This window comes from Copadichromis virginalis, linkage group LG20, assembly GCF_057382275.1.
Source record: "Copadichromis virginalis isolate Kocher_CV1m ecotype Utaka linkage group LG20, C_Virginalis_male_GT1.1, whole genome shotgun sequence".
In the NCBI taxonomy this organism is placed as follows: domain Eukaryota; kingdom Metazoa; phylum Chordata; class Actinopteri; order Cichliformes; family Cichlidae; genus Copadichromis; species Copadichromis virginalis.
Window position 1 is genome coordinate 30,151,124 of NC_140637.1, and position 26,801 is coordinate 30,177,924.

Sequence of the window (26,801 nt, forward strand, 5' to 3'; positions counted from 1 at the left end):
GAAGACGGCTCGGGTGTGAACGCAAAAAATAGATGCAACTTCCGTGTTTGTATTTTCAAAGTAAAACCCCCGTAACGGCCAGTCGCTTCACAGGTAAGCGAGTAGATTTGCGTCAGAATGGGTAGAACTGATCCAGTGTTAACCCTAATGATAATACATTTAATATTTAGCAATCAAATAAGCGAATAAATTTATAACAAAGAAGAAATGAGAATAAAAAGTAATACTTCCGGTCATATCTTTCAAAAATAGAGACCCGTGTTTTTTCCCAAGAGCACGTAAGTGGAAAAATAACGACTTCCGAGTTTGGACTGTTAATGCCGTTATGCTGCGGCTGTCAAAACACAGACACTCTATAAAACATATACTGCTCATGCCAGCAAGTAATATGGCCAGAATCTGCAGGGCCACGGATACACCAAAAACTATAATTACCATCCTTAACCTGTTTGTGTCCAACAGAGGTCATAATTCAGTTAAAGTTTTGTTTTTAATATAGCACCAGTTCGCGACAAGAGTCGCCTCAAGGCGCTTTATACCGTAAAGTAAAGACCCTATAGCTTTCTGGAGAAAATCCCCCAAATCAGGCAGCCCAATTTGTGCAAGCACTTTAAAGAAAAAAACAACAACTCCCTTTTAACAGGACGAACCCTTCTGCACAACCAGGATCACAGCAGGGCAGCTAAGAATTTTACACTGTATATCAAACTCTTCCGTGTCAATTTTTGATTATTGCTTTGCTTGAAATTAATTATATATTTTAATGTTTTTAGAGCATAACGTCCCAAAGGGCTTTCGCTTAGACTGTGTTTATTAATTTTTATGCATAATTTATTATTGAAATTTTTTTAAATAAACCTATAAAAATAACTATCTTCACCTTATAATATGGGTATGTTTCTATTCGACAGGAGTGCAAATAGTTTCCCTTTTTCCATAATAAATGTGTTCTGTTCGACCCCCTAAAACACACATCCTTAACTTTTAACTTTTCCAATCATACTTTTAAAGCAATACTATTCTTCTCTGGCCATATTATATTCATAATTGTGTATGAGCTAATCAAGTCATGACAGATGGGCTAAATGTGTCTATAGAAAGGTCCTTGCCTATTGTGGTTCTCCTTATATTAAAATAGGCGTTCACTGCGCTTTAATTTACTTATAGAGGCAATAGTCACGCTATTAAATTATAGCACTAACCTTTACCTGTGCTTTTACGTTAATCTGGCTTATATCACCTCCAACATGTTTTATTGTTTTATAATTACGCATTTTAAAGGGGGACTGGAAAAGCTGAACAGCTGGAGTCGCCTACGGTTGTATTTACATGCCCAACAATGTTTTATCATGATTAATAGCCTAAAAACAGATGAGTGAATGAACGAAAGGCACCCAACCAGAGAGAAACTGAGGCGGAGAGAGACGTTTAGAGGGAGTGGGTTGGTTGAGTGTGGGGAGGGGGACCACCAGCCCACCGAGGACAAACTTGCAAGAAGCAGAGGATACAGAAAAGGCTCCGCAAGACAACAGTGCAGCAGCTCGGCGAGTTTTGAGGCTACAGAGGCAGAGCAGAGCTTGCAGCGGATAACAATGATTGCAACAACTCAACAAAATATGACCACGGATCTGGTATGTGTGCATTTTCTTTTCTTTTGTCCGCACTTTTTTTTTCTTTCTTTTTAGATTCAGAGCACGTGTATGTGTGTGAGAGAAGGGGGTGTTTTGTGATGTGCAGTGAGGAATTGGTGTTTTTGCCTTTTCGCCCGTTCACACTTTTCTTCGTTAATATCCATCACCTGGACAGGCTTGACTCTGTGCACTGCGGTGCAGGCTGGGCTAACGTCCGGTCGTTGTCACTCCTACATTGTCTTTCTGTCCCATGCAGACTTTTTCAGCAAAATATCTGCACCAGAAACAATGCCCATTCCTCCAACAGTCAGACGTGAGAATTTGTTCTAAGAGACTGTCCCCTCCAGCGTGGACCTGCACAGTGATAAAGAGGCAGGCTGCGCTGTATGATTGATCAGCCCTCTGCTGCATAGATGTGTTGTCAATGAGCAAAGATTATGAGCCAATATCTTCTTTTTACACTTTAAACCCTTGCTAGTTATGGCACATACTCCATAATATCTGTAATTCTGATTCCATACAGATTCCCTATTCAAATGTAACATTCATGTATTTTCATGAGTAGACAGTTTTGCCTCTAAACAACTTGTGAGCTCACTGATATGCATTTACATGTAATGTTATTGCACAGGATGTGATCTGCAAGATTCATTTCTGCCTTTCATTCACCGATGGTGTGTAAGTGTGGTTGCATTATAAATGGTTTAATGTAAAATTGAAAATACACGTAAGTTAGGTGGCATCATTTGTAAACTCTGAATTTAACCCTTAAATTAAAAAATAAATCTTGAATTATTCAGGAATTTTTATTGGCTGCTCTTCAGCAGAGTCCATTTTTAAATCTTGGCAAGTCAAATAATGAACAGGTCAAACTGTCACTCTTCTTGGGAAAGGGTTTCAATCAAGTGGTCATTAGAACAGGGCTACCCTGAAGGTGAAAGTGTTCAAGAGACTAGATTGAGTAGTCTAATTATATCTAATTAGTACGTAGCCTATTTGTGATACAGATCACAGAGATGTCTGGCATTAAATGACACACTAATATTTAAGTCTTTTACTTACAAGCTGATGAGAGGAAGTATTAATGAAATCATAGTCTAAAAGAATCTTTTATTATAATCCTTCTGCACTTTTGTCTCTTTCAGAGGGCCACAAACGGCTGTGAGGCTTATAAATATTCCATTAGCTGCAAGTGACACAGCATCTCAGTGCAGTCTCCAATCAATATGCGAAGCAATTAATGAGACAATAATATTTGTTCATTTTCAAAAAGAGGGTTTGTTGCTGCTTCACTGGGTTATAGACTCTCACCTGTCTCAAGTCAGCGAAGTTCAAATACTATTGACACTATATAAAGCCTAGTATTACAAGACTGCAATCTACAGCCTCACGAGGCACCACCTGTCTCTTGGCCTTTGGACCAGAAAAGAAAAAAGTGAAAATGACTTGTGTCGTGTGTTGGTGTGTCAAAATATTAGATAGAGAATGTACAAAGTGGATTGTGGATTCCACTTAATGTGACAATCATCAACAAAATAAAGCATATTTGTGTCAGAAAAACACAGCGCTTTGTTTGTGGTTCAGTAAATCCCTGCCATTAAGGAATGCAACTAGCAGTGACAGCAATATTTTTTATCCTTAACGCTGGTTAAGTGCCAGCATGACACTGGGAGCTCTTACACTGAACCTATTACGTGTATATCATTTGCTGGTATCCCTTTAGAGCTTGCTAAAAAATGGCATGTTCGTTTTTTTTATTTGTACTGTAACTCTATATCTCACCCGTAGCTCTCCCACATGTGTTTCTACTGATGCTGCTTATTTCCTAAGGCAGGAGCTTGGCCACTTTGAGTGGCTGGACACGCTGAGGAAAAGCTCCCTTGTACAGCAACCTTTTGTACAGTAATTTTCGTGCGTGTGATGGGGAGCATGAAAAGAAGACAGGGCAGCCTTGCAGCAGTAGAGGCTAAAGCAGCCTTTCATTTCACTAAGGCTTTTGCTGCATTGTCTGGTAATAGCCTCGAGGGCAAAAAGAACTGCCCTGTTCCATATGGTGTCCTACCACCTACTGTTTTTTTTGTGGGGGGGGATAAGAAACTAAAAATCATAATTCTGGTGCAGTGAGTTAGAGCACTGAAGTTCATGAAAGACAGCCTTAGATACGGATCAGTCTTGATGTCATTACTACAGCAGTTTGGTTACCATTTATTCAAACTATGCTAAAGTTAGCAGTCTGCTCTAATGATGACTTTCATTTTTAATGAAGGGAAGGGGAAATATTGACAAGATAATGCATATGTGGGTTATCTGCAGATGTCCCTTGCAACCTGTTATTGTGAATCCTTAAAATCAGGAAGCTTTTGTTTATATCGAGGGCTGTATGTGACTGCCAATACATCTCTCCCTTTTATATGTTGGTAGTTATTTCGTTGATGCCTTCTCCAATGTTTTGTGTGCAATAAACATTACTGGCCAGTATTAAGGGATGGGGTGGAGTAGGGTGGGTGCCCGGAGGTATGCAAATCTACAAGCAGAATCCCTGAACAGCCTGCATTGGTTTCTTCATTCCCCTGCATGTGATTTATTGTTGGATGCCGCAAAGACACAGAAGATGGAGTTAAGGAGGTCTCCTGAGCCTAATTTATGAATTCTGAGCGCCGCCTGGATTCTGCGCAACCCAGTTGTGGTGCATGGCTGTGCAGACTAAGTAATTGTGTTTGGCGTGACTTGCTTTTGTAGTGTGCAAACTCGATCAATACAGTTCAAATTGTCTGATTTTGTGTGCACTTCATTGAGGAAAGGGGGCCAGTTTGTTTGTGTGCAGGTAAATAAGCAATTGCTTCTATTTAGTGTAAATTCTAAGTCAAAATGGTAGAAGGCACAAAACAGGCTTAGTTTTTGTGAGGTTCTTCCACTAGGAGCTGTCATATATTGCAGGAAACAGTGTTTAAGGAAGAGTGTCTATCTAAAAGTTTTCTCAGTGGCTGTATTCCCACTGTTAATTGTTTCCCATTGGACCTTGTACACATTATTGATTCTATGATTTGGCTGAATGAAAAGCCTGTGGCTCTGCTGGCAAATGTAAGACCTCTCTCTCTCTTCAAATTCAGTTCTGCATGGTTCGCCAAAACTCCTCTCACGGGGATGCCTTCAGGATGAGTTATCCACAGAGGTATTGCCTTTGATTTGCAATCTTGCACCCTCTGGTGTTTGACTGACACCACATCCCGGATTCCACTCCAGCTCGTGTGGGATCACGCAGGCTGAATAAAAAGACTGTCTATGTGTGATTCAGTTGTGGTTTGGCTCAGCAGAAAACCCACATGGAGATATTTTTGCTTGTCCGTCAGGGTGCTGACTGAGATAAACCTGGTCTGTCATACAGCTTGTCATCTGTTCGACTGTGACAGCAGTTTGTGCTGCATTAGGTTCCCACATGCTTTGTGACCAGCAGCCAGTAGGCACTAGCAGCTTCGCCAATGTTCACTCTGGGGATTCTGCTCAGTCTGTCTGCTCTGTACCTCATTTACAAGCGTGACAAAACTCCTTATATACTGAAATCTGGGATTCTCCCTGTCTGCCTTAACAACAGCGCGACCTTAATTGGAAGTATAGCTTAATGTCTGTGCTCAGGAGAATAATAAGAGCTGTGCATCTCATTAGGCAGATGTTCCAGGTCTCATATTGCTCATATAAAGAGAGAAAGGACGTGCAAGTGTAGTGGTATCAGTTAAGTGAAGACTTTAGTTGAAAATGCCTGTTTTGACTGAAATAACAATGCAGTTTTATTTTATGCTTAATAATGACTGCATTTTACAGCATATCCACTGTTTTCTTATAGACCTTCAATTTTTTTTAATAGCAGTTTTTCAAACTTTTAGCCAAAAGTGCTAACTGTGCAATATGATTCAGTAACTGTACTCTACCAAAGTCTTCACATACTATAGGTTTTTTATCTACCAGAAGCAGACTGGGGAGCAATTGTTAACCAAGAGGGCAGGAAAATGTGATAAAACAGTGTTAGACCAGGCAGGAGATACACAGCCTTCAACATTAATCTCCTAGCTCTGGCCTGCACAGAAAGTTCAAACATCGCTTACAAGTTGTCCCTTCAGGTGTAACTGGTTTTAATTTTGAACATGTTACGATACTGCAGCCGAGCAGATCTATTAAAGATGAGACCTTGGCAGGAGTTTTGTGCTGGCAGGCCCTGAGTGTGAAAACATGTAATGTTTTAGAAAGTGGTAAAAAATGTGTCTCAGAACTAAACTTTTGATGCAGTTGGACCCATAAAGAAACACACATGGAAATGAGTTTTTCCAGACATTTTAACTCCAGCTATGTAAGTACATCGTCAGTTTTCAGCACTTTAATAGACTAAGTATCGGGGGCTTTAAATCAGACAGTGAAGAGAGGTAAGGGCACATGTGTGGGGGAGAGAAAGTACTAAGATATTAAAGGCTGATGTCAAGGATAGTATGGCACAGAACTGGGGCATCTGGTGTCATGCAGGGAGCACGGAAGAGCAGCAATCTGTTGACCAGTGCACCCCATATGCCCTTCTTCCGCTGCCCTCCTCTTGACAGCCTGGTGGAAAGTGATCAGGACCAGCGAGGTTTTGAGGGCCAAGTCAAAGGGGTGAACAGAAATAATGAAGCCTGAGTTTTATGGCTGCTTTGTGACTGAACTTTCACACACCAGCAGACGCGCGGCTCCAGCAGTGCCAGCAACTCATTATGAGGGGAGCAGGGCACAGCCTGGGAATCACACACAATTGTGTTTAATTGTGACTGATACTGATGCAGGCTCATTCTATCAGTTTCCCCTGATTGCATTCGGAGGGTACACGAGGACTAGAATCTAAAGTTTGAAATTTTTTTCTCTTGGTAATTGCTTGTTGTTTGTTGCTCATCATATTATCTTCTTCTTCCTTTTATTGCCTTTTTAACAACTTCATCCAGTGCTGTTGTTTAAATCCCGACACACAAAGCAGCTCTTTGGAGGTGAAGTATGAGATAGCTTTTTTTTTTTTCTATAAATGCACACAAGAACAACACATTTCTCAACAACTCTTTAACTCATCCCCCTCTGTTTTAGCTGTACCACATGGCCCATCAGTCATGTAACAGGTGAAATGAAGCAGAGATAAAAAAAAGAAAAAGAAAAAATTACGGCGTGGCTAAAATTGGTGCCGCAATTAAAGACATATCTCTCATATGCAGCAATTTTGTGCTGTTCTCATATGGAAAATTGGTGTAATTCAGTGAGAGCCCTACGATGCTGAAGGCTGGTCTTAGCCCCCTGAGCCTGTCGGGGAGAAATTTCTGTGACTGTGCACACTAATGTCCTCCTCCTCAGCTGTTCTCGCATTCATCACAGTGTTTGTGTGTTTGTGTACTCTTCAACATAAGGACCTGGGCAGTACAGATGGTCCTCCGAGGAACTGGAAGGGCATAGGGATCGCCATGGTGGTGATCCTGGCTGTTATGTCTCTGGTCATTCTCTCCGTCATCCTCCTCACACCTGGTAAGAATGTGGACAAAGAAAATGGTTAAAATAGTGGGAAAGATGTTGGGGAAAGTAAAAGTATCATAGCAGAGAGGAGATGTTTTAAGGAGCACTGAAGAACCTCTAATGCAGTGCTGATTGCATACACTCCTCATAAGTCTATAGTAGGGCAGGGAATATATGAGGCCAGCAGCCAGGCAGCTTAGCTTAGTTGCATAAAGACTGGAAACAGAGGGAACCAGCTGCCTTCTTTCCAGAAGTAACAGGATCCTGCTACCAGCACCTCTAAAGCTCACTAATTAACGCTGTTTCTCCTGTTTGTTTAATCCTGACAAAAAAACACAGTGTAAATGCAACCGTTTATGAGCTTTTAATCTAGGTGACAATTTCTTGGCCCTGAGCAGTTGCCAGGCAACCAAGGACAAATTCAGGAAGCTATACAGCCAAACTAGAGAGAACATAAAAACCTCCAAAAGTGACTTCTTGGGTTCACATTTTAGATTCAGTAAAGATTAAACAAACAGGATATATTCTGTTAATTAGAGCTGCTGGTAGATTGTTATTGTCAGGCCAGGTTAGCGGTTCCCCCAAGGCTGCTCAGTGAATATAAATTCAGATCCAAGGAGTCCAAAAAAAGGAAAAGGGCGTTGTTGTAAATTGCATTTTAGTAGTGGTAGGTATTTAATAACGTGGAAAATGTTTAATGGGAAATCATAAAATGAGTTGACTCAAATGCCAAAATATCCCTTAAAGCACCGTGCTATGATTTAAAAGTCCGACTTTGTGATGGTTAATAATAGATTAGTTCACACACTCAGATACTGAATTCAATGACTGAGTGAGGTGGCTTCTTTGGGCTACTGACAGTTCTGCGTGGACAGCTCTGGAGTCTCATGAAACTCTTAATGTTCTTCTTCAAGAGAGGAGAATTATTATTAAATTTAAATAGCAACATGGCTCCATAACTGAGACTTATGTGGTAATGAGACATCTGCCCTGTGCTCATAATATGGTAATGACACATACAAATATTAAATGCACCAATGCTCCTGTAGCTGTACTGTGCTTGATGCCATACTGAGTCCCTTTAAAGAACTGAGATGTCTGTTTTACTACTGATAATTTTAGGCAAGCTCGCAGTGGTATCCCCCCCCCCCCCCCCCACATCTTTACATTATAGAAAAATATTCCACTGAGTGTTGCAAAGTAATAACAGTAACTTTGAGTATGCAAAATATGAATCCAAGATGAAGCAGGAATGTAGGCCAAGTTGCGAAAAGCCACAGACTTTGCATTTCTGTAAACAAAGGAGAGTTTTTGATGTGCTAGTTATCGCTGTCTCTTTGCTTTTAAAGACGAGTCTCACTTGTTACTTCGCTCCCATCTCACGATGGAGGACCTCGAGAGTGAAGAATTTAAGATTCATAACCCCTGTGTGGCATGGCTGAATGGTAAGGATCCATATTCTCACTCACAAATCACTCTTCATTGATAAAGTCCTCATAACAGTCTGACGCCTCTTTAATGAGGTCACCTACGACTGAGCCACTGGTTTGCAGCAGCAGCCACTGGTTCTGTTCTTTCATTCTAATAGCACAAGACCTTCTTCTGTGAACTCAACCTTTTTTAGAGAACGAAGTTGCTCTTCGCACCAGAGAGGGACATGTCCTGTCGTTCAGCCTCACCAGCAACATAACCACAACTCTGCTGGACAACAGCTCCCTGGTGAGTAACAGGAACACTAAACTTTTAGAGAATAGATTTCAGTATACACAATTGATCATATCCACAGAGGCCTGGGCACACTGATGCTCAAATAGACAGATTAAGAGGAGTATGCTGTATTTCCCACTGCTCCACATCCCACACGTCAGACAAAAAAAGATTTGGAAAAGTGACAGCATCGTCTAATTTCCCCCCCAATCTGGCTGCTCTGTGAGCCCTCAATACGAGCCTTCAAAGAGAATTTCCCAAGCAGGGGCATCATTTTGAACGCCGCCTCTGCACGACACTGACAGACTTATGTGGGTCATTGCCGAGGAGCTTAAAGCAGGGCTGTGCTGTCAGGTTGAGAAGTCACTCCTCGGTTTTGGGATAGAGCGTTTTTTCATCTTTGCTGCTGTTTCCAATTCCAGAAAAAGATTTTTTTTTTGGTATGAAGAAGTATACAGGATTTCCTTAAATAAATGAATCGCTGAGACAGATCCACCTAAATATAGTGTCTATCCTTAAGATAAAAAATTCACATTAAATCAGTAAAACTTTATTTCCAAGAGTTTCGTACCTGTATAAGAGACAATGAAGAACGAGTGAATGAAGATTTTAATGAAAGCAAAAACATGGGAAGCAAAAGCTAGATCACCACAAGCCTTAAACACATGGCACATGTTCTCATGACACAAAACTGGCTTGTAAGAGGGATTTTTAATTAAGTCATGAATTATGGAGGAAGTCAGTAATCTGAAGAAGGAATTAGTGTGACATGGAGTTTTAGCTAGAAAATGTCCTCGAGAATTTTAAACTAAACTATAATCGTCCCACAGCTACTTGGTTTAAACTAGAATATAAAACATTAAAACTGTCGAAATGTGAAGGAGAACAGTAGATTAATGTTTGAAGGTATGTAGCTTTTTTATAGCACTGAAGAACAAACAGTAGTTTTGGTTATTTGTGAGTTTTCTGTGTATATCTTGTTACACACTGAATAAAAGGACTGAAGAAATCTTTGTTTTAGTGAATACCACAATAGTGAAAAGAAGACTGATATTCTGTCGGCAGTGATTTATATTTGATGGTCTTTGGCTTTGTTCTGGATACATGAAAGGCTGGAGACCCCATACACAACAGAGGAAACAAAAATTACAGGATATATGACGGTTATTAAGTTTAATGTGTGTGTGTGGCTCAGTTTATTCAATGTCACTTGGAAATACACGTTATTTCCACGTTATTTACATCATATTCTTTCCTCTGTGACTTTATGTGGCATTTGCAAGATGTGCAGAAATCACAAAATTATTAATGCATCATCGGCATCATAATAATGGGCTGCTTATGTTTCCAGTAAAGCAGCTATAGAAAGTACAAGACAGACATGATTCTTGAGGAAAAACTCGACATCAGAGAATAACAGTCACAGGCTTTATTTGAAATGATAGAAGGCAGTTAAAAGTGGAATTATCATACTAAATATTCTAAAACATTTTGGAATGAAAAAGAAGATTTTCTAATAAAGCGTTGTTGTCTTTTTTTCTGTAGGACCTGACCACTACTCAGTTCCAAGTGTCTGCAGACAAGAGGTTTGTCCTCTTGGCATATAACATTCGACCGGTAAGTTGCCTTTGAATGACAAGTGGGCTCAGACTTCCCCAGAAAGAATCATCAATCTTATCCAGAAATTATCCAGGGTCATGAATTATCCACTAGTATCAAAGACAAGCTGTTATGACTCACAGACCACCATATGTCTGACAGGCCACTAGTGACAAGCAAAACAATTGTGACATGCATCCTGATCAGAGCCTCAATGAAAAAACAAAGAGAAGAGCAAGAACAGAAGGAGTGTGAGGAGAAAAGAGCGTGTGAGTGAGCTCATTTATGCAACTGCAGCAATCTTCAGCTCCATAACACCACTTGCTCGATGACTGGGTTAACATATGAGGGGCTGAATATTTAAACTGGCTGATGGCACGACGTGCAGGGAGTTGACGAAAGCTTTGAATGTGATTGCCGTGAAGAGTTTAGCACACAAGTGCAAATGGGGGATGGGGAGATCAAGGAGATGAAGAGGTGAAGTTGGAGCTGCAGTAATGAAATCACCTCTGCCTGTTCGGGGGGGAGGGGGAGAATTTTAATGAGAATCTGACGAGAATCTCGATTGCAGGTGGTTTCAGATCAGCGCTGGGGTGGACAAAACACAGATCTTTTGCTCACTTTACTTTTAACACCGCGTAGCTCTGTGTCTCCACCCCCCACCAGCCACCTCGCTCTCTAAATGCCCTCATGGTTAATAAATAGGTGAATCTTTCTTAAGATAGAACTTTATTAATCCCTCGGGTGGGTTCCTCTGGGAAATTCGACCAGAGGGAAGGCAAGTTGTGTAATGTGCAAGTAATCGATGAGGCAAGAAAACAGAATTAGGAGGAAATGAAGGCTCTCAGCACATTTCCCTGAGTTTTTATTAACAATCTTTAAACAGATTTTTATGCTTTCTCGGTCTCTTCTTTATTCAACCTCACAGCCTTTTCCATTTCTCTGGGTTTCCTTTAGAGACCTGCTTTTGCTCTAATCACTGCGTATCATATTTTCTCTGTGTGGGGGGAACGAATGAGCCTGTTGCTGTGTTACAGCATCATCACAAACACAGTGCATCCATTCTAACTAAATTATTGAGCGGTTAGTGGGGATTCAATCAGCTTTCACACATTTCTATAGAGAAAGGGCTCAGATTCGTGCCCAGATTGTGGGTTGCTTTGGTTGATCGTACTCTATGTCATTAGCATACTTCCTTTGATATCAGCAGGAAATGTCCTGTCTAATCTGTATGCTCAGAGTGTGCGCATACTCGAAGAAATCAGAGACAATAGGCATGGCACCTGGAATCGTTTGTTTATTTAGAAATGAATTTCTGTGTTAGCATGGCTGGCATATTGTCAGTGTGCGCGGGGGCTATTCCTCCTCCATGCTCCTCTTTTCTGTGGCTGCCTCCTTCTTTCTCCTGCTTCATCTTCCTCACTCTCACTCACTTTTTTCTGTCTATCTCTGGGGGGATTTGTGCTGACTGAAGCAGTTTGCGCCAGGCAGCGGCTTTGCCGTTCAGAAGAGCAGATAGTGGTAGGGAATGAGAGGAAAAAACACATAAAGCAATGGGGAAAGGCAGTAACGATGGAGGAGTTTGCAAATGGGATATGCATCGCTTGACCTTAGATACAATGCCCAGTTGAAATTAGTCAGAAAGAATACCCAAAAATGTCCGAGATACTAGAAGGAGAGAGCTGTAGTAGAGAGAGAAATGTGTGTGCAGGCTATGTGTAAAGTTAAAAGGCTTCTTTGGATTTTGTACTACCTCTAGAGGCTTTAGGGGAGAGTGAAAATAAATGGATTTTGATAAGAGAGTATGTGCATAAGTCAGTTAGGGAATTTTTCCACACATAGGAACAAGAGAAAGCAGGTTTCCTACAGGAAAATATCTTTTCTTAAAGCTTATTTGAATTAAAGAGGTTTGCCTTAAGAGTTTCTTTTCTCTGTGTGTGAGAGCAGAAAGGCAAAAAAGAGAGGACGTACATATTTTCAAATGAGTGATGTTGAAATAGTTCAGCGGCGGTGGAGGTTACCAGGATTGATGAGCGGAGGCAAATGAACCGGTGCCTGCCAAGACAGTGTAGTTTCAGGACAAATAAAAAGCAAAGGGAGTTGGGTCTGCACTCTGCAGCAAACCCTGATGGGTGCTTGTATCAAAGGCAGCACATTGTGGGGCTGCTAAGTAATGCATGTGAGGCAGGAACAATGTTGAGAAGGAAGGATGCTATTATCTCCGCATTGTGAGTTTTACGTTGTACAAAAGCCTCTAATAACTGTGCTCCTGCAAAGGGTGCTGTAATCTCTATACGCAGTCTTTGTCACATTATCCAGCAATATCTTCTGAGAATGTAATCATGTGTTGTGCCCATACCCCCCTATTTGGCAGCATGGAGGGGGTGGGTAGTAAAAGCGAGGCTGACAGGCAGCACGATCTGGAGGATTTATGATATGTTACTGGCAACCACATTAGAATTCACTCTGCCTCTTTATGACAGATGCTCTCACTCTCTCTTTCTATTTATCACACAAACACACAATAACACAGAATCTGCCAGTGATGTTAAATCACAAGCAGAATCTTTTGGTTTCTAAACAAATCACAAATAGCTGATTTGGTATGGTGCTGACAGCAGTGCTGCCCCCTTTGGTCTTGAAGACTGATACCCCCCTTTAACGTCCTGTCGCGGCTCCTTTCACTCTATCTTCTTCCCTCACTTTCCCTTTTGTGTCCACCACTTCATGTTATCCTCTTCCTTTTCTTGCTCCTGTTTTGTGTTGTGAACAGCTCTTTTTCTGCTCCACCTAATGCATAGCCCCTCATGCGCAGCCGTTATGCTACAATCAGATTTCGATTTCATTTAGATAGCCTTAAAATTTATTTCCACTCCTTTATCCCTGCAGCTTTAGCGCTGTGTCATTCCATTCATGCATTTTCTAACAACAGACAGCACTGAAGAAGGGGGAAAAAAATCCAATTTTACTACTAAATGTGTTGTATAGAGGATGTGACATTTAATTTCTTTAGGGATTGGTTTTCCAGGTGGCTGGGGCCCTTAGTGGCCAGTGGGCAAATGCTGCTTCCAACTCTTTGCTTGAAAAAAGAGGTGTGCAAATCAATATTTTGCCTTGAATTCATTAGCTATTGATTTGATCAGTTGCAGTTAAGAGACACACTTACATGCACAAATTCGTTCACACACGTGTTAATTTAATTATTCAGAGCTTCTGATGCTTTTCTAAGGTTTGCGACACAGCTGCCAGCCACTATAGAGCTCAGTGTGAAGGATATTAACTTTAACGATGCTTTTTAATGGGAATGTCTGTCTTCGTTTTTTGTGCTTTTCTTTCACATGCCATGTCTTTGGTGTTGTCTCTTTTGCTCAGTCTTGAAGGTCCAACTTTCTCTTATTCACTTGAGATCTCAGTTATGATGTAATATGGATGAAATTGCTGCCAGTAGTTTAATGACTCCTGCAAATTAAGTCCATATCACTAAGACGTAAAGATGTGATTGGCTCAATAAAAAGTAGGGGAGTGTTAAAATACCATCTACTAAAAATGATTGCATATGCAAATACTTACAGCACGAAGCAATTTTCCACTTCCATTCTAGCTTAGGTGAAAGAATAATATTAAATATAACTATTATCAGTGAAATATTTATAGGCTCACTAAACCTTTACCTTTGTAATTTTGGAATAAAATTATGCTGCTCCTTTTTGCCAGGTAATAAGCCACTCGACTCAGTCTTTGTAGTGATTTCAGAAGCACTTAGATGATGCAAACACAGCTCCTTGTTGCTTATGCTTAACTGTAAATTTTTTTGTCATAATATTTGTCTCATTTGCATTTAACCTTAATTGTACATGCTCAGGTGCATGTGTGAGCACTAAAGTATGTGTTTTCATCTATGTGCGGCACACCTTTGTGCATGATATCCTCTACCTTTTTCAGGTGTTCTCTCAGTCCTTCACTGCCTCCTATGCTATCTACAGTGTGGCTAATGGGTAGGTGGAATCATCACTGCTAATGCATGGGCTGCACTGGGCATGAGCGTTACCAATGCAAGCAGACCTGCAGATTGGAAAAAAAAAAAACTTTCCCCAAAGCGTGTTTCATTTGAATCAGTATTTCATGTTTCTTTCAGACGTCCATTCATTTGTCAGTGTTCTTTCCAGGCTCTATAAGGTTTGTATTGTACTTCAGATTTCACTGCCTGAGAATCATATTCAGCATTATCTCTGGGAAAAAAAACTCTTTGGTAGCTGTGAGTGATCCCTTGAAATTCTAAGGAGTTATTCTGAAAAGGATTTCTGGAGGACCTGCAATATTGCCCGAGTATGCCTTGGAGAAAAAATGTTTGCCTGTCCTAAGGAAATAAAAAAAAAATTGTGGCTAGAAATATAGAAAAAGAAATGTTGCACTCTTGCATGAATCAGCCCCGTTCTCTGTTTCATTTTCCCTCTCTGCATCTTGCCCCTTTGTTCTCACAGTGCAGTAGCTCCCTCAAGGGCAGGGCTTGGATGGACCTTGGATGGCTTCAAAGAGGAGAGTGTTCCCTAATGGAGGGCTTATGTTTGAGTTTTTGTGTGTGTTTCAGGGATCTGCTTGAACTCAGCCCTCCAGAGGGGCAGAAGGCAGCATTACAGTACGCTTCCTGGGGACCTCAGGGGAACCAGCTGGTAAGTGAGGGCCTTACTCATGTGTTGTCATCTGCATCAATTAAAACTGTCAGTATGGTGGAAGTGTTTATCACCCTTTAAAATCCATAATAATGCTGAATGCCTCCTCCATTTGACATAATTTTATTCATCATAACGTCAAAGGTACAATATCTTATACAATGAACTCCACCTGAAGTGGCTGTCGCACTGTAATGGGGTTTTGTGCTCATTATACATATATAATTCATCTACCTGACCTGCAATGTAATTGGCTTTTGCTGCTATGTCAGTGCTCATCTGCAGCTTATTAACTGGCAAGTGAAGATGTATTGGCTCCCACCCGTGTGTGTGCTAGCCAATGATTCATTCATTCTTGGAGGGTGTCCGCTTCTCGAATCATGGAGCCAGCAATGAAGTCTGCAACCTTGCTGTCTTTGATAATGGATTGGCGGTGCTTTCTGTCTGTGCTGCTCATGCCAGGCCTTTGTGTTTGACGGAGATATCTACTACAAACCAAGTGTGACCAGCGAACCCCTGCGTCTTACATCCACTGACCAGGAGCAATACGTGGTGAACGGCCTCTCTGACTGGACTTATGAAGGTAAAATGTAGTTCACCTGCTGACTCTCCAGATTCATACTTTTACTTTGATATTACAATAGTTCTTTCTTCCAAAACAGAAGAGGTGCTGCTACAATATGCCGCCCACTGGTGGTCTGTGGATGGTGCCCGCCTTGCATACCTCAGCATCAACAACTCTGTTACACCTGTGATGGAAATACCTCATTTCTTAGGTGGTCTCTACCCCTCCAATGTGCTCTTCCCTTACCCTAAGGTGAAAACAGCTAAGCACTTTGCAGTCACCAAGTGTAGGCAGTTTAGAAAAATGCCACTGTTTCATCATTTGAAGTTGAGTTCGCAAAACTATAAAATAAACTATAAAGGGGAAAACAAAGGGTCTTTCTGAAGCAGCTGTGCCTCAGCCTGAACCAAAATAGCGGACTGACAAGTAGTGCAGTAGGTCTCTTGCTGTTTGCATGACTAAAAAGATTTGCTTTTATAAAGAGCATTCATTTCATATTTTTTAAGTTTATTTTATCTGGGGGGGTTTTTCTTCACAGGCTGGCTCAAGTATCCCATCAGTCAGTCTGTTTGTGGTGAATCTGTATGGTCCAGCTCACACTCTGGAAATGATGCCTCCGGACTCCCTCAGAGCCAGGTAGCACACCTTCGTAAATGCTGAAACAGAATAAGCCTTAAAGGATTCAAAGCACACCTGAAATTACTACACGTGTCCAAAGTTTTCTTGCTTGTTTTCCTTTTTCTTTCAGTTTCTTTGCACCACTTTCTAATACTTTCTTCATGTATCCTTTTTTTTTTTCTTCAGAGACAACTACATATCCATGGTGACTTGGATCAGCAGCACCCGGCTCGCAGTTCGTTGGCTGAATCGTGCACAGAACCAATCTGTGCTCTGTGTTTGCGAGGCTACCACAGGGGCATGCTCAGAGGTGAGCGGTCATCACTTGTTCCACATTAGTAATCTGAGCACCTTCTGCTGCAATATACAGCTGTAATAGAATTTTTTGCTTCATTTACACAGTGTTGGGAGTTAAGATTGATTTCCTTAAGCTCCCAAATCTCCACTGACTGGATTAATATTTAAGGTCATTTGCTGCATGAGAAGAATTTTCAGTGATGTACTGCAGTATTTTAGTCCTGCTGCTCTTCTATAAATCCTCACAGATCTCACTTCAATATTCCAAAATATTATATTAAAGGGGACCTATTTTAATATTTCCTTCTTGTCATGTATACAGTACTGTGAAAAAATGTTAAGCGAGGCCTCATTTTGCTTCCAAGGCGCCAGACTCGCTTGTAACTTTTTGAAGAGGTCTTGAGCAAGAGTTCTCCAGGTTTTCAAAGTAATGTCTTTTAAAGTTTTTCTTTGGACATTGGCGGCTTTTTCCCTCATTTTCCGTTCAATCCTTGTACCTGACCGTTTTCAGAAGAATCTCTGTTTGTTTGTTAAGGCAAGTAACACAGAACGATGAATCATTCGAGCATAAAAGCGGCATCTAATTCAAGGGATGAACCACTGCTGTGTCTACACATAGCAGACAACTTAGCAAATAAACAAATTTACTTGTATCTCTGGGGACTTTCCTACTAGCAGCCTGTCCCGAGAAGCACAATTTGTTCTCATTTCCCATCTACAGAAGATGAACAGAAAGTCATGTACTTAGGAAATTGTGGGGAAAAATCCAGCAAACTCCTGACACAGGACTTAAGAGATCTATCTGGCCCTTCAGTTCATCCATCTACTGTTCACTGAAGCTTCATCAGAAATGGTCTCAGTGGAAGGGTGGCTGTCAAGAGTTTTTTTTTTAAGGAAAGGAAACAGAAAAAGAGGAAAAAGTCTGAGGTTTGTCAAGTTACAACCAGTGGATTCGATTTTGAAAATTTTGGTTCAAATCATCATCACTACAGTCTGATAGTTATAGAAGAAATGGGACTCGCTCCCAAGGTGTAATATAATGACGATTTGTCACGTCCCGTGGTGTTCCTGAGGAACGTGAAAGGTGTCCGTCCGCGTTCTCAGGCTACGCGCCGAGTTATGGATGTAATCCAGTAGAATGACACTCCGCGGTAATATACGTTCCAGCCATGTATTCCAGCCCTTACCATAACCTTATCCCTAACCTTAAACAGCACTTTAACGATGTTAGATAGTGTTTCCCAAAGCCATTTAAGTAAAACAAACGTAAATGTGTAGATTCATTCCAAGCGGTTCTCATGTTTCCCCATTTTTCCAGTCACGTAATCCAGGGACGTGTTGGGTGGCCAGAAGCGTAATATATTGACGATTTGTCACCTAGCGTAAAATGTTAAGCTTTGGGAGTGAGAACATGTTGTGGACTGATGAAGACAAATTCAAAATATTTGGTTTGTATTGTCATCAGTATGTATAGAAGGGGTCATGTGAGAGATCAAACAGTGACTGTCTGCAGGTATAAAACACAGTGAAGGCTCTGTCATGGTTTTGGGCTGCCCTTCAGCCAGGGTTGTTGGAGATCTTATCGAAAATGAATTATGAACACAGAAAAGTACAGATTTTGATCCACCATTCAATACCAGAACAAATTATGTTTTTGACATATATACTGTATTTCTATTTATGTTTGCATGTTTCAGTACATTGCTGCATCTATTTCCCATTTTCCCAGAAAAATATGAGGAATTGAGGGGTGGCTCAAGACTTTTGCATAGCCCTGGAAGCCAAATCCTGACGTACTAGAGTGCTCTAAATGCTTGGTTTCTCGAAGTTTTTTTTCTGTGTGAGCACAAAAGCCCCGCCCATACAGTTCAGACCCTGTGTTTGTGAGGGGCAAGCAATCAAAAGAAAGCTGGCTTAAAGGAAGAGGAAAGGGAGCTAGAATGACTTGTGTGTGACAGTCAGACGATGTGTTATCAGAGGTTGCGCTAAAGCACGCTGTACTGGAGCCCAATAATAAAAACACATTAACAGAATTGACTAATCCTGAAGGCTGAAGAAAAAACATTAAAGAAAAAGTAAACATTAGAGAAAAGTTGAAAGAATGTAATCCATATTTGTTCAGTGTTTACTGCCCTCTCCTCTACTATTATCTATCTCTACACTGAGAGCCTCGGGTAACTCTATTCAATTAAAAAGTCTAAAGAATAAAAGCTGAACCCTAACCCACAACAATTTCTATTTTTACGCTATTTTCATTTGCTTTAGTTCACTTTTGTTGGTATAAAGCACTTTATAACTCATATAACTAATGTTTTTCTACCTTATCTGAAATTAAAATTCACAGAAACACAAGATGGCCATGGACATAATGCAAAACCAGCGACAGGTATGTTGTTCTTTTGTCCTATGAAATCTGTTCACTCCTCTTCTTCTGTCTCTCTTTTGACTGTGTCCTTTCCTTGGCAGGATGTGCCACTGTTTTCAGCAGACGGCTCTGTTTTCTATACCATCCTGCCAGCAAAACAAGGTGCTCGTGGAGAGTTTCGCCACATTGCTGGTCTTGCAGCCCAGGTCAGTTTTGGGAGGTTTTTAAAATAAGCTGTTGTTAACATTTGGGGGAGGTCACATAAACGCACTGTGATTGCTAATCTCTTCAGCATAGAAGCTAAAGTGTGTTTTTCTCACCGTCTCCTCCATTTCTTTCACAGGCAAAGCTATTTGATTGCATTTATTTCCCCCCTAATTATACAAACAATTGAGTCTTTATCCCCGGAGTGATTTTGCAGATTAATATTTTCTTGGTCCTTCGCTGTTTTTATCTTTGCAGTTTATTTCCATTTTACAGCTCATTCATCTTGAGCAGGGTAATTAAACATGTTTAATGATGCTTTATAAGAAACATAAACTATGCAGGAGAAAATTATCTTTTCAAAGTTAACACCTTTGTAATTTTTGGGCTCATATTCTGAGGTTTCTCTCCTATATCTCTTTAACTTTAGTTCCCCAAAAAAACGTAATAATTATAAGTACTCTGCCTGCACCTCCCTCTGTGTCAGTTTCTTCGATTGAACTTCATGACCCTTTCTTCGTGTTTGTTGTCGTCTTCTGGCGCATTCTTGCTGTATCCTTCTGCCTATTTTTAGTCAGCGAAGGTGTCTACTTCTTCATCTCTGTGTCTCTGTCTAACGCAGCTTGCCATCCCCTCTGTCCCTCCTCGCTTCTTGACATCAGGGAGCTGGGATGTCACCGTGCTCTGCGCCCTAGACGAGAAGGCTGGAAAAATGTATGTGTGAGCCACAGTGTGTGGTGCTGGGGCGAATACGGCTTTATCAGTGCTCTGTTTCTTACCATGAACACACAAGTGACAGCGGGTATAGTAGAGTCGAACACTGGCCATAATTATGCTCTGTGAGCTGAGAATGAGTTCTAGATGTGTCAACCTCTGGGGAGCAGGCTCTTTTATCAGGCTAAACACACGTGATTGTAATTAAAAATAACTAAAATGCCATTTTAACATGTAGGATTGATCTCGGTTAAATACCCCAAAGGAAACAGCTTTAACTCTGACTTTGGAAGGCATTGCATCGAATCTGAAGAGCGTAAAGGTTTACTTAGACTGGACCAGAGCAGATTATGGCTTAAATCTGTCTTTATCCTGCTGGGGCCAGAAACCCCACATGAGCTAATTGACTGAGGTGTGAGCATGGCAGACAAGCAAAGAAAGGCAGTTATTTTCAGTCTCAAAGCCCCCAGGTAGCTGCTTTGTGCCTGAAGACAAGTAGTTCTGACTTACAGTGTTCTACTTACATTTGACACAAGTGTACAATCCTATGATTACATTTATACAGGAGTGGATGGTAAGCATGAGAAATACTGTACTGTGAGAAAAATCATCATTTCTAATTCTGCCTTAGAAAATAAATATGGCTGATTTTTTATTACATGCTGGAGTATGTAAATAGCTGTAAATAGATTTTTGTCATGAATTATTGATATCTGGAATAATTAGGATGAAGCAGGGGCTCTCAGATGTTATCTGCAGTGCTAGGACTATACTGTGAGTAACGTGCTATAACTATGATTTGTTTTTGTCCTCCTCAGCTATTTCCTGAGCACAGAGGAATCCAGACAGAGCAGACACCTTTACAGGTAATGTTTGATCTGAAATTGTAATTATGGTTTGTAATGGATTATGATATATAATGGTTTGAATGGGGGTAAAGGCCCAGGGACCCAAAGGGTAGGCAGACCTTGATACGGAGCCTCTGTTTAAAGTGATGTTTGAAACCATTGAAAGATGAATGAAAGATTAAAAACCACTCCAAAAACACAAAGAGTAGTTCTCAGCTCAACTACTAATTAGAGATGTACTCCAAAACCAACTAAAATTTCGCAGCCTCACTTCTGGCTGTTTTGAATAACCTGCTTTTAACATTGTTTGTTGTCTCATGCCTTGTGGTGACCTTGGCTACCATTAATCCTTTGCAAAAAAAAATATTTTCATTTAATGAAAATAAACTTATCAGTTGTCAGAATCATTTTCTTAGCTTCATTTCCTTCTCTGACTTTAAGAAGGTGGTTCCCTCATTCATTTCACACTGGCTGTATAATTCTTTATGTACGTGGCAGCTAGTCTTTGCAGTCACCTAAAAAATGCATATTTAATTAAGACGTATTATCTATATTCACCTCTCTGCATTTCCTCACAGGTGATCTTAGTATTGATGTAAAGATTTTATTGCCTGTTTGTAAAATCACTGTATGAATTAGCACCTCCTAACCTCTCTGATCTTTTAACTCCCATCAGACCTTTGTTTTACTTTTTTCTTATTATTCATTACTGTTGCTCTTTCAGCTGGAGGGCATATTGGTCAACTTCTGTTGTTTTTCAAAGTGCTTAAAAATAAGTACCTGACTCTTGACCAAAGACCTGTTTTTCTATGTCTAGGTACAGAATGTTAATTCAGGATGTCGAAAATACACCCAAAAATATAAAAGTTACTTTACAGTACTTTATATTGCTATAGCAAGTCATGTTATTGTGGAACCTTCAAGATTAAACGTTGCATTAGGAGAAATGCAGTTATTGATACATAAAATGAAACTACAAAAAGGTCACTTAAGTGTTAAAATTGCTTGTCATAGACACTGACCTGATGCAGATTTTGTGCAACATTGTGACAGTAGTCAGGGTAATTAGATATTTAGCTTATTAACATTACTTGTTCTAACATATAATTAGACCTATAGTCTGCTGCTCTGTTAGCAGCTCTGTGAGGCTGTTCTTATTTGCTAACATTTGCTAATTAGAAGATAACACAAAGTGCAGCTGAGGCTGATGGAAATGTCATTAATGCTCTGGGAACTTGGCCATAAACCGTGACAGACTTAATTTTTTATTTTTGCCTCAGGATGTTGCTAAATGAGAAATTAGAGGATGACCAAAGTAATTTTAATTTATCTCAAATGCAACATAAATGTCTAAGCCAACTTTATCACAATCCGGGCAATAGCTGTCAAGATACTTTACTTAAAACCAAAGAAAGTGGTGTGATGTTTAGTGGGAATGTTAGCAGGATATCATGTGGGGGTCATTAATGTTTCTATAAAATTATCAAATAAAGCTAAGAAAGAGTAGCTGCACATTTTTGCATCAGCTGTATATGAGCCACACCAGCTGCTTGGGCCAGAGTCATTTAAGACAGATGATCTCACCTATGGTAAACCACTTGTCTGTTCCCTCATCAGCCTCCTAGCTTTCATATCTTTTTTATGAGCTTACATACCTTCGGGCTTGGGGAAATGCTTCACCATTATAGAGAAGGGAAGATGGCTTGCTTAAACTTTGTCTATGATTAATACTGTATGAAATTTGTAAGCACTGTGGTGGAGAGACATTTAGAGACTCAACACTGCCTAACAGAGCAATCTGTATAACGACTTTTACGTCTAACCTTATTGAACCCCATTTGTTTCTGAAAAGTCAACTCTGTGAACAGTCTGTCTCTTGACATTGACATTTTCCTTTATATTGCCCCAGTCATTTGTCCCACTCCTGGAGCAAATCAAACTGCTTTAGACTTTCCTGTTCTTTTGAAGTGTGATCAATAATCTCTTCTCTTTTTTTCAAAGCGTGGACTTAGATGGAGTGTTTCAGCGCCAGTGCATTACCTGTAACCTCATAGATGGATGCCGTTTCTATAAAGCCGTTTTCAGCCCCAATCAAACCCACTTTACACTCTACTGTTTGGGTAAATCACCCACGCACGTGCATATTTATACACATACAGGCTTGCATTGCTCAGACAGTTGGTTTTATAATGTCAATTTGAAAAATCCACAGGCCCGGGAATCCCTAAAGTGACGGTTCACAGTACAAAGGAACCCTCCAGTGAGTGTTAGATCTTCTTGTCTCAGTAATGGTAAAGTAATACACACATATACACATACACACCGGCTGTCTGCAGTTTCCCCAGACAGCCTACAGAGAGCAATACATTCAAGCAGAGCCTAAGTGTAAATCCATTACTGTCATGCTTGTGAACACTGCCCTCTGCTTGTGGCTCTCAGTTAGAGCCATTTATGTGAAGATGATATGGAACCAGGTGGCATGCTGCGGCTGTCTTGATGGGGGAAAAACATTAAGACAGTATTGGGGGGGGGGGGTTTGTTTGTCTTTTAATCTCCACAGGGTATGTCGTCTTGGAAGATAACAGCCGTCTGTCTAAAGCTCTGGAGGACAAACGACTCCCTGAGACTCTGTTCAGGACACTCTCAGCAGATAACCATGGTACCGCAAAGACACCGCTGCACTTATTTGTTAAACTCTGTTTGAAGAAGTATACTTAAGCAATCAGTTAATATCATTAGAAACAATGGAGCACTGGCAGAACAAGAATCTCAGCCTGGAAGGGACAACTGTAGTTAAGTATTGACCAAAGCAGTAATTCGTTTTAATTGTTTGTGAGTGATAGTAAAAATGTCCTTCGGTTGGGATGTAATTAGTAACTAAAAAAATAAATGCAGACAAATGTGTTTCTTCAAGCCCCGTTTCCTTTCTGTAGATCTGCACCTGAAGCTATCTCTGCCTCAGGGGTATGAGGCCAACCTGCACCCTCTCCTCATCATTGTGTAAGTATCATTAAACAAGCTTGATAAATGTCAGCTGCCATTTGTTTTGCAACCTGTGACCCCTAATCTTTTGATCGCTCGTCCGAGACTAACAGATTTCGCCACACTTGCTGATCTTATTCCTCTTGTTGTTCAGAGATGGCATTCCTGGCAGTCAGTCTGTAACGGAGGAGTTTGCCCTCGACTGGCCTCAGGTCTTCTCCAGCATGCACAATGTGGCCTTGGCCCGGGTGGATGGCAGGAGCGGGGTTGGCCGTGGACAGAAGACCACTGCTGTGGATCCGCGCAAACTTGGCTCAATGAGAGTCAAAGATTATCTGGCAGTTATAGAGTCAGTCCAATTATGCTAAAACAGAAGCATTTATAGATTAAATATAAAAACAAATCTTGGTAGTTGAAAAACTAAAGGTCTTTTACGTTGTTTCCGCAGGTTGTTAATGCAGCTGCCTTATATAGACGATCGCCGGATGGCCCTCTATGGAAAGGTTATGGCACTTTTCATTTTAGACATTTATTTCCTTTGGATGAAACTCATCGCAGATATAATTGATGTTAACACGTTTCATTTTCTCAATACAGGCATTTGGTGGTTATTTAACTCTCAAGATGTTGGCAGCAACAGATAAGCTCTTCCAGTGCTCAGCTGCTGTGGCACCAATAACTGACTTCAGGCTTTACAGTGAGCAGAGATCTTGTCATTAACTATTCATGTAACCGGGCTACGAAAATTGTGTCACAGCTCAGAGGCTGTTAATTTATCAGAGAAAAAATTTTCTACTGTTTGAAGGTGCTGCATTCTCAGAGAGGTACCTAGGACTTCCTGCAAAGGAGGAACATGCTTACTTGGTGAGACTCTAAAGTTAGTCTAGAACTGAGACATTCAGGAGTCTCAGTGTGTTTTGATGGGTTAAGAGATAACTTGAAGTTGATTGCAAGTTAATCACTAATAACTAAACCATTTTACCAAGTTGTTAATAACAATTTATGGTCATTTTTGAGACTTTAGTTTGCAGAGCTGTTGAATTGTACTGTGTTCCCTCACTGATTTATGAATGGTGCGAAATATTATAAATACATTGATGATAGAATTGTCCTGAACAAAAAACCACAGCCTCATGTAAGATTTCAAACTTGAATAACCACCCTTTAACTTTTTACCCTATTAAGACGACATTTAACGACCTCACCAATAACCTTAATTATGAGTTTTGACATTTCAGTATATGATATGTATCAATAAATACATGATTTGATGACCATTAGATTAGTTTTTACTGTTTGTTTTTTTCAAAGATAGCCGTCAAGACCACCCTCACTTACTTCTCATATAGACACAGTAATTTTGCTATGTAAGCAACCCTGAAATATGACAGAAACCCAGAAACTGATTGTTCGGTTCAGAAAAGAGCTTAGGTCGTTTAAGGGTTACTTCTAGTCTACTTTCAAGGGGTAGAGAGTTAAACCAATACTAAACATTGAAACTTTTTTTTGTCAAGGAGGGATTTACTGCGGAGCCAGTGTGATAGACTGCTATTATTTCGCTTAGGTGTACCCAATATCTCATCCCCTTTTGCAATCTTTTCAGACTGCCTCCATGCTGGAGGAGGTTAACAAGCTGAAAGATGAGAACTTCCTCATTCTGCATGGAACTGCAGACGGTGAGATCATGTTCATTTTATGAAAAATGTGACAGCTATATTTTTGAGGGGTAAATTTTCCTTACATTATTTGTGGGTTTGTGTGTATTCATCCAAAGCAAGAGTACACTTCCAGCACAGCGCTGAGCTCCTGAGCCGTCTGGTAAAGGTGGAGGCCAACTACTCTCTGCAGCTGTACCCAGATGAAGGCCACATCCTGAGAGAGCCCCGCAGCATCAAACACTTCCAGCGGACAGTGGTGAACTACCTCCAGACCTGCTTGAAGCACAGGCCCCTCCTAGATTCCATAGAGGATGAAGAGGAGGAAGATAACTGAGCCCAGCGTTCCCCTTTCTTTCTTCTGAAGGGACACTCTAAGGATTGTATGCCATCTAATGCATTACCTTGAGTCGGATATCAGGCGCAAGAGCACAGGAGTGGGGACCAACCGCATCAGATCACCTCTTATAACTTCTGGAAACATTGATGTACTGTATAATGTGTTGCACAGTTCCTGCTGTTTTAATGTATGTTTGAGGCCCTATTTGTTTACAAAATTCACTTTAGAAGATGTGGACTACTAGACAGCTAATGATTCTGCTGAGAGTTTACAAAGATTTTAAAACATGCATGTCGTAATGGCTGCATGATGTGGATTAGTTTACATTGCATTTTGGGTGTTTTGCTGATTTTAAATCTTGCCTGCAAAGGCAAAATCTGCCAACAGCCGGGAATACACGACGCACTTTAAAGGAAACTCAGTGTAAGAGATGAATCAGCCTTGCATGTTTAGTGATTTGCATAAAATGCCGTTAAAAGGCTTAAAATCACCCCATCTGAACGAGTCGAGTCTTACAAAACCAAATATTTGGGACAGCTGTGATGCAAGATGTCTGCATCACAAAAGTTAAGTTACAACACAAGCTGTCACCACTGGTCACTGAGCTATGCATACTCTGCACAGTATTTGAGGTTTCACTGTAAAATCAGTTATTTCAAGTTCTTTTTTTATGTAGTGTGTTCCCGGCTTAAATAAACTAAGATAAGGATCATTTTTAGTGTGCCAAATACATTTTGTGGACTTTATCCACTAGTTTTGTTTGCATTTTGTGATTATGAATGACTTTGAGGCTGAGCGTATTTATACTAAATGCTCCAGTTTAAGAATGAAAACAACTGTAGGCCTGTGTACTGTATTTGGAAGTGCAGTACATTTCTGTTTTGATACATTTTAACCATTTCTTGTGTATTGCACAGTTAAACTATTCCTTGAAACAAACTGTTGAGCCATTATGTCACAGTCCACAGATGCTGGGCCTGACCATCAGTCTGTCAACCATGCATGCAGTTGGTATGAAAAGAATGCCATTGATTGTAGACAACCAGCTATTCCTTTCCCCATAAATCCTTGAAAATAAAGTTTCCCATTTTA

The 26,801-nt window shown here is 40.5% G+C and overlaps 1 protein-coding gene across 1 annotated transcript; it reads left to right on the top strand.

Moving 5' to 3' along the window:
* Nucleotides 1-34: 34 nt before the first annotated feature.
* Nucleotides 35-26,801, top strand: LOC146685112 (inactive dipeptidyl peptidase 10). Its single transcript, XM_085444685.1, has 26 exons — nucleotides 35-93; nucleotides 1,361-1,631; nucleotides 7,043-7,157; nucleotides 8,495-8,590; nucleotides 8,770-8,864; nucleotides 10,398-10,469; nucleotides 14,394-14,446; nucleotides 15,040-15,121; nucleotides 15,584-15,704; nucleotides 15,784-15,938; nucleotides 16,225-16,322; nucleotides 16,491-16,614; nucleotides 18,946-18,987; nucleotides 19,068-19,172; nucleotides 19,793-19,884; nucleotides 20,703-20,750; nucleotides 22,734-22,852; nucleotides 22,945-22,992; nucleotides 23,293-23,391; nucleotides 23,666-23,732; nucleotides 23,869-24,063; nucleotides 24,163-24,217; nucleotides 24,312-24,411; nucleotides 24,520-24,578; nucleotides 25,318-25,390; nucleotides 25,489-26,801. The coding sequence occupies exons 2-26, from the start codon at nucleotides 1,380-1,382 to the stop codon at nucleotides 25,704-25,706; spliced, it is 2,583 nt and encodes an 860-aa protein (XP_085300811.1). The 5' UTR covers nucleotides 35-93; nucleotides 1,361-1,379; the 3' UTR covers nucleotides 25,707-26,801.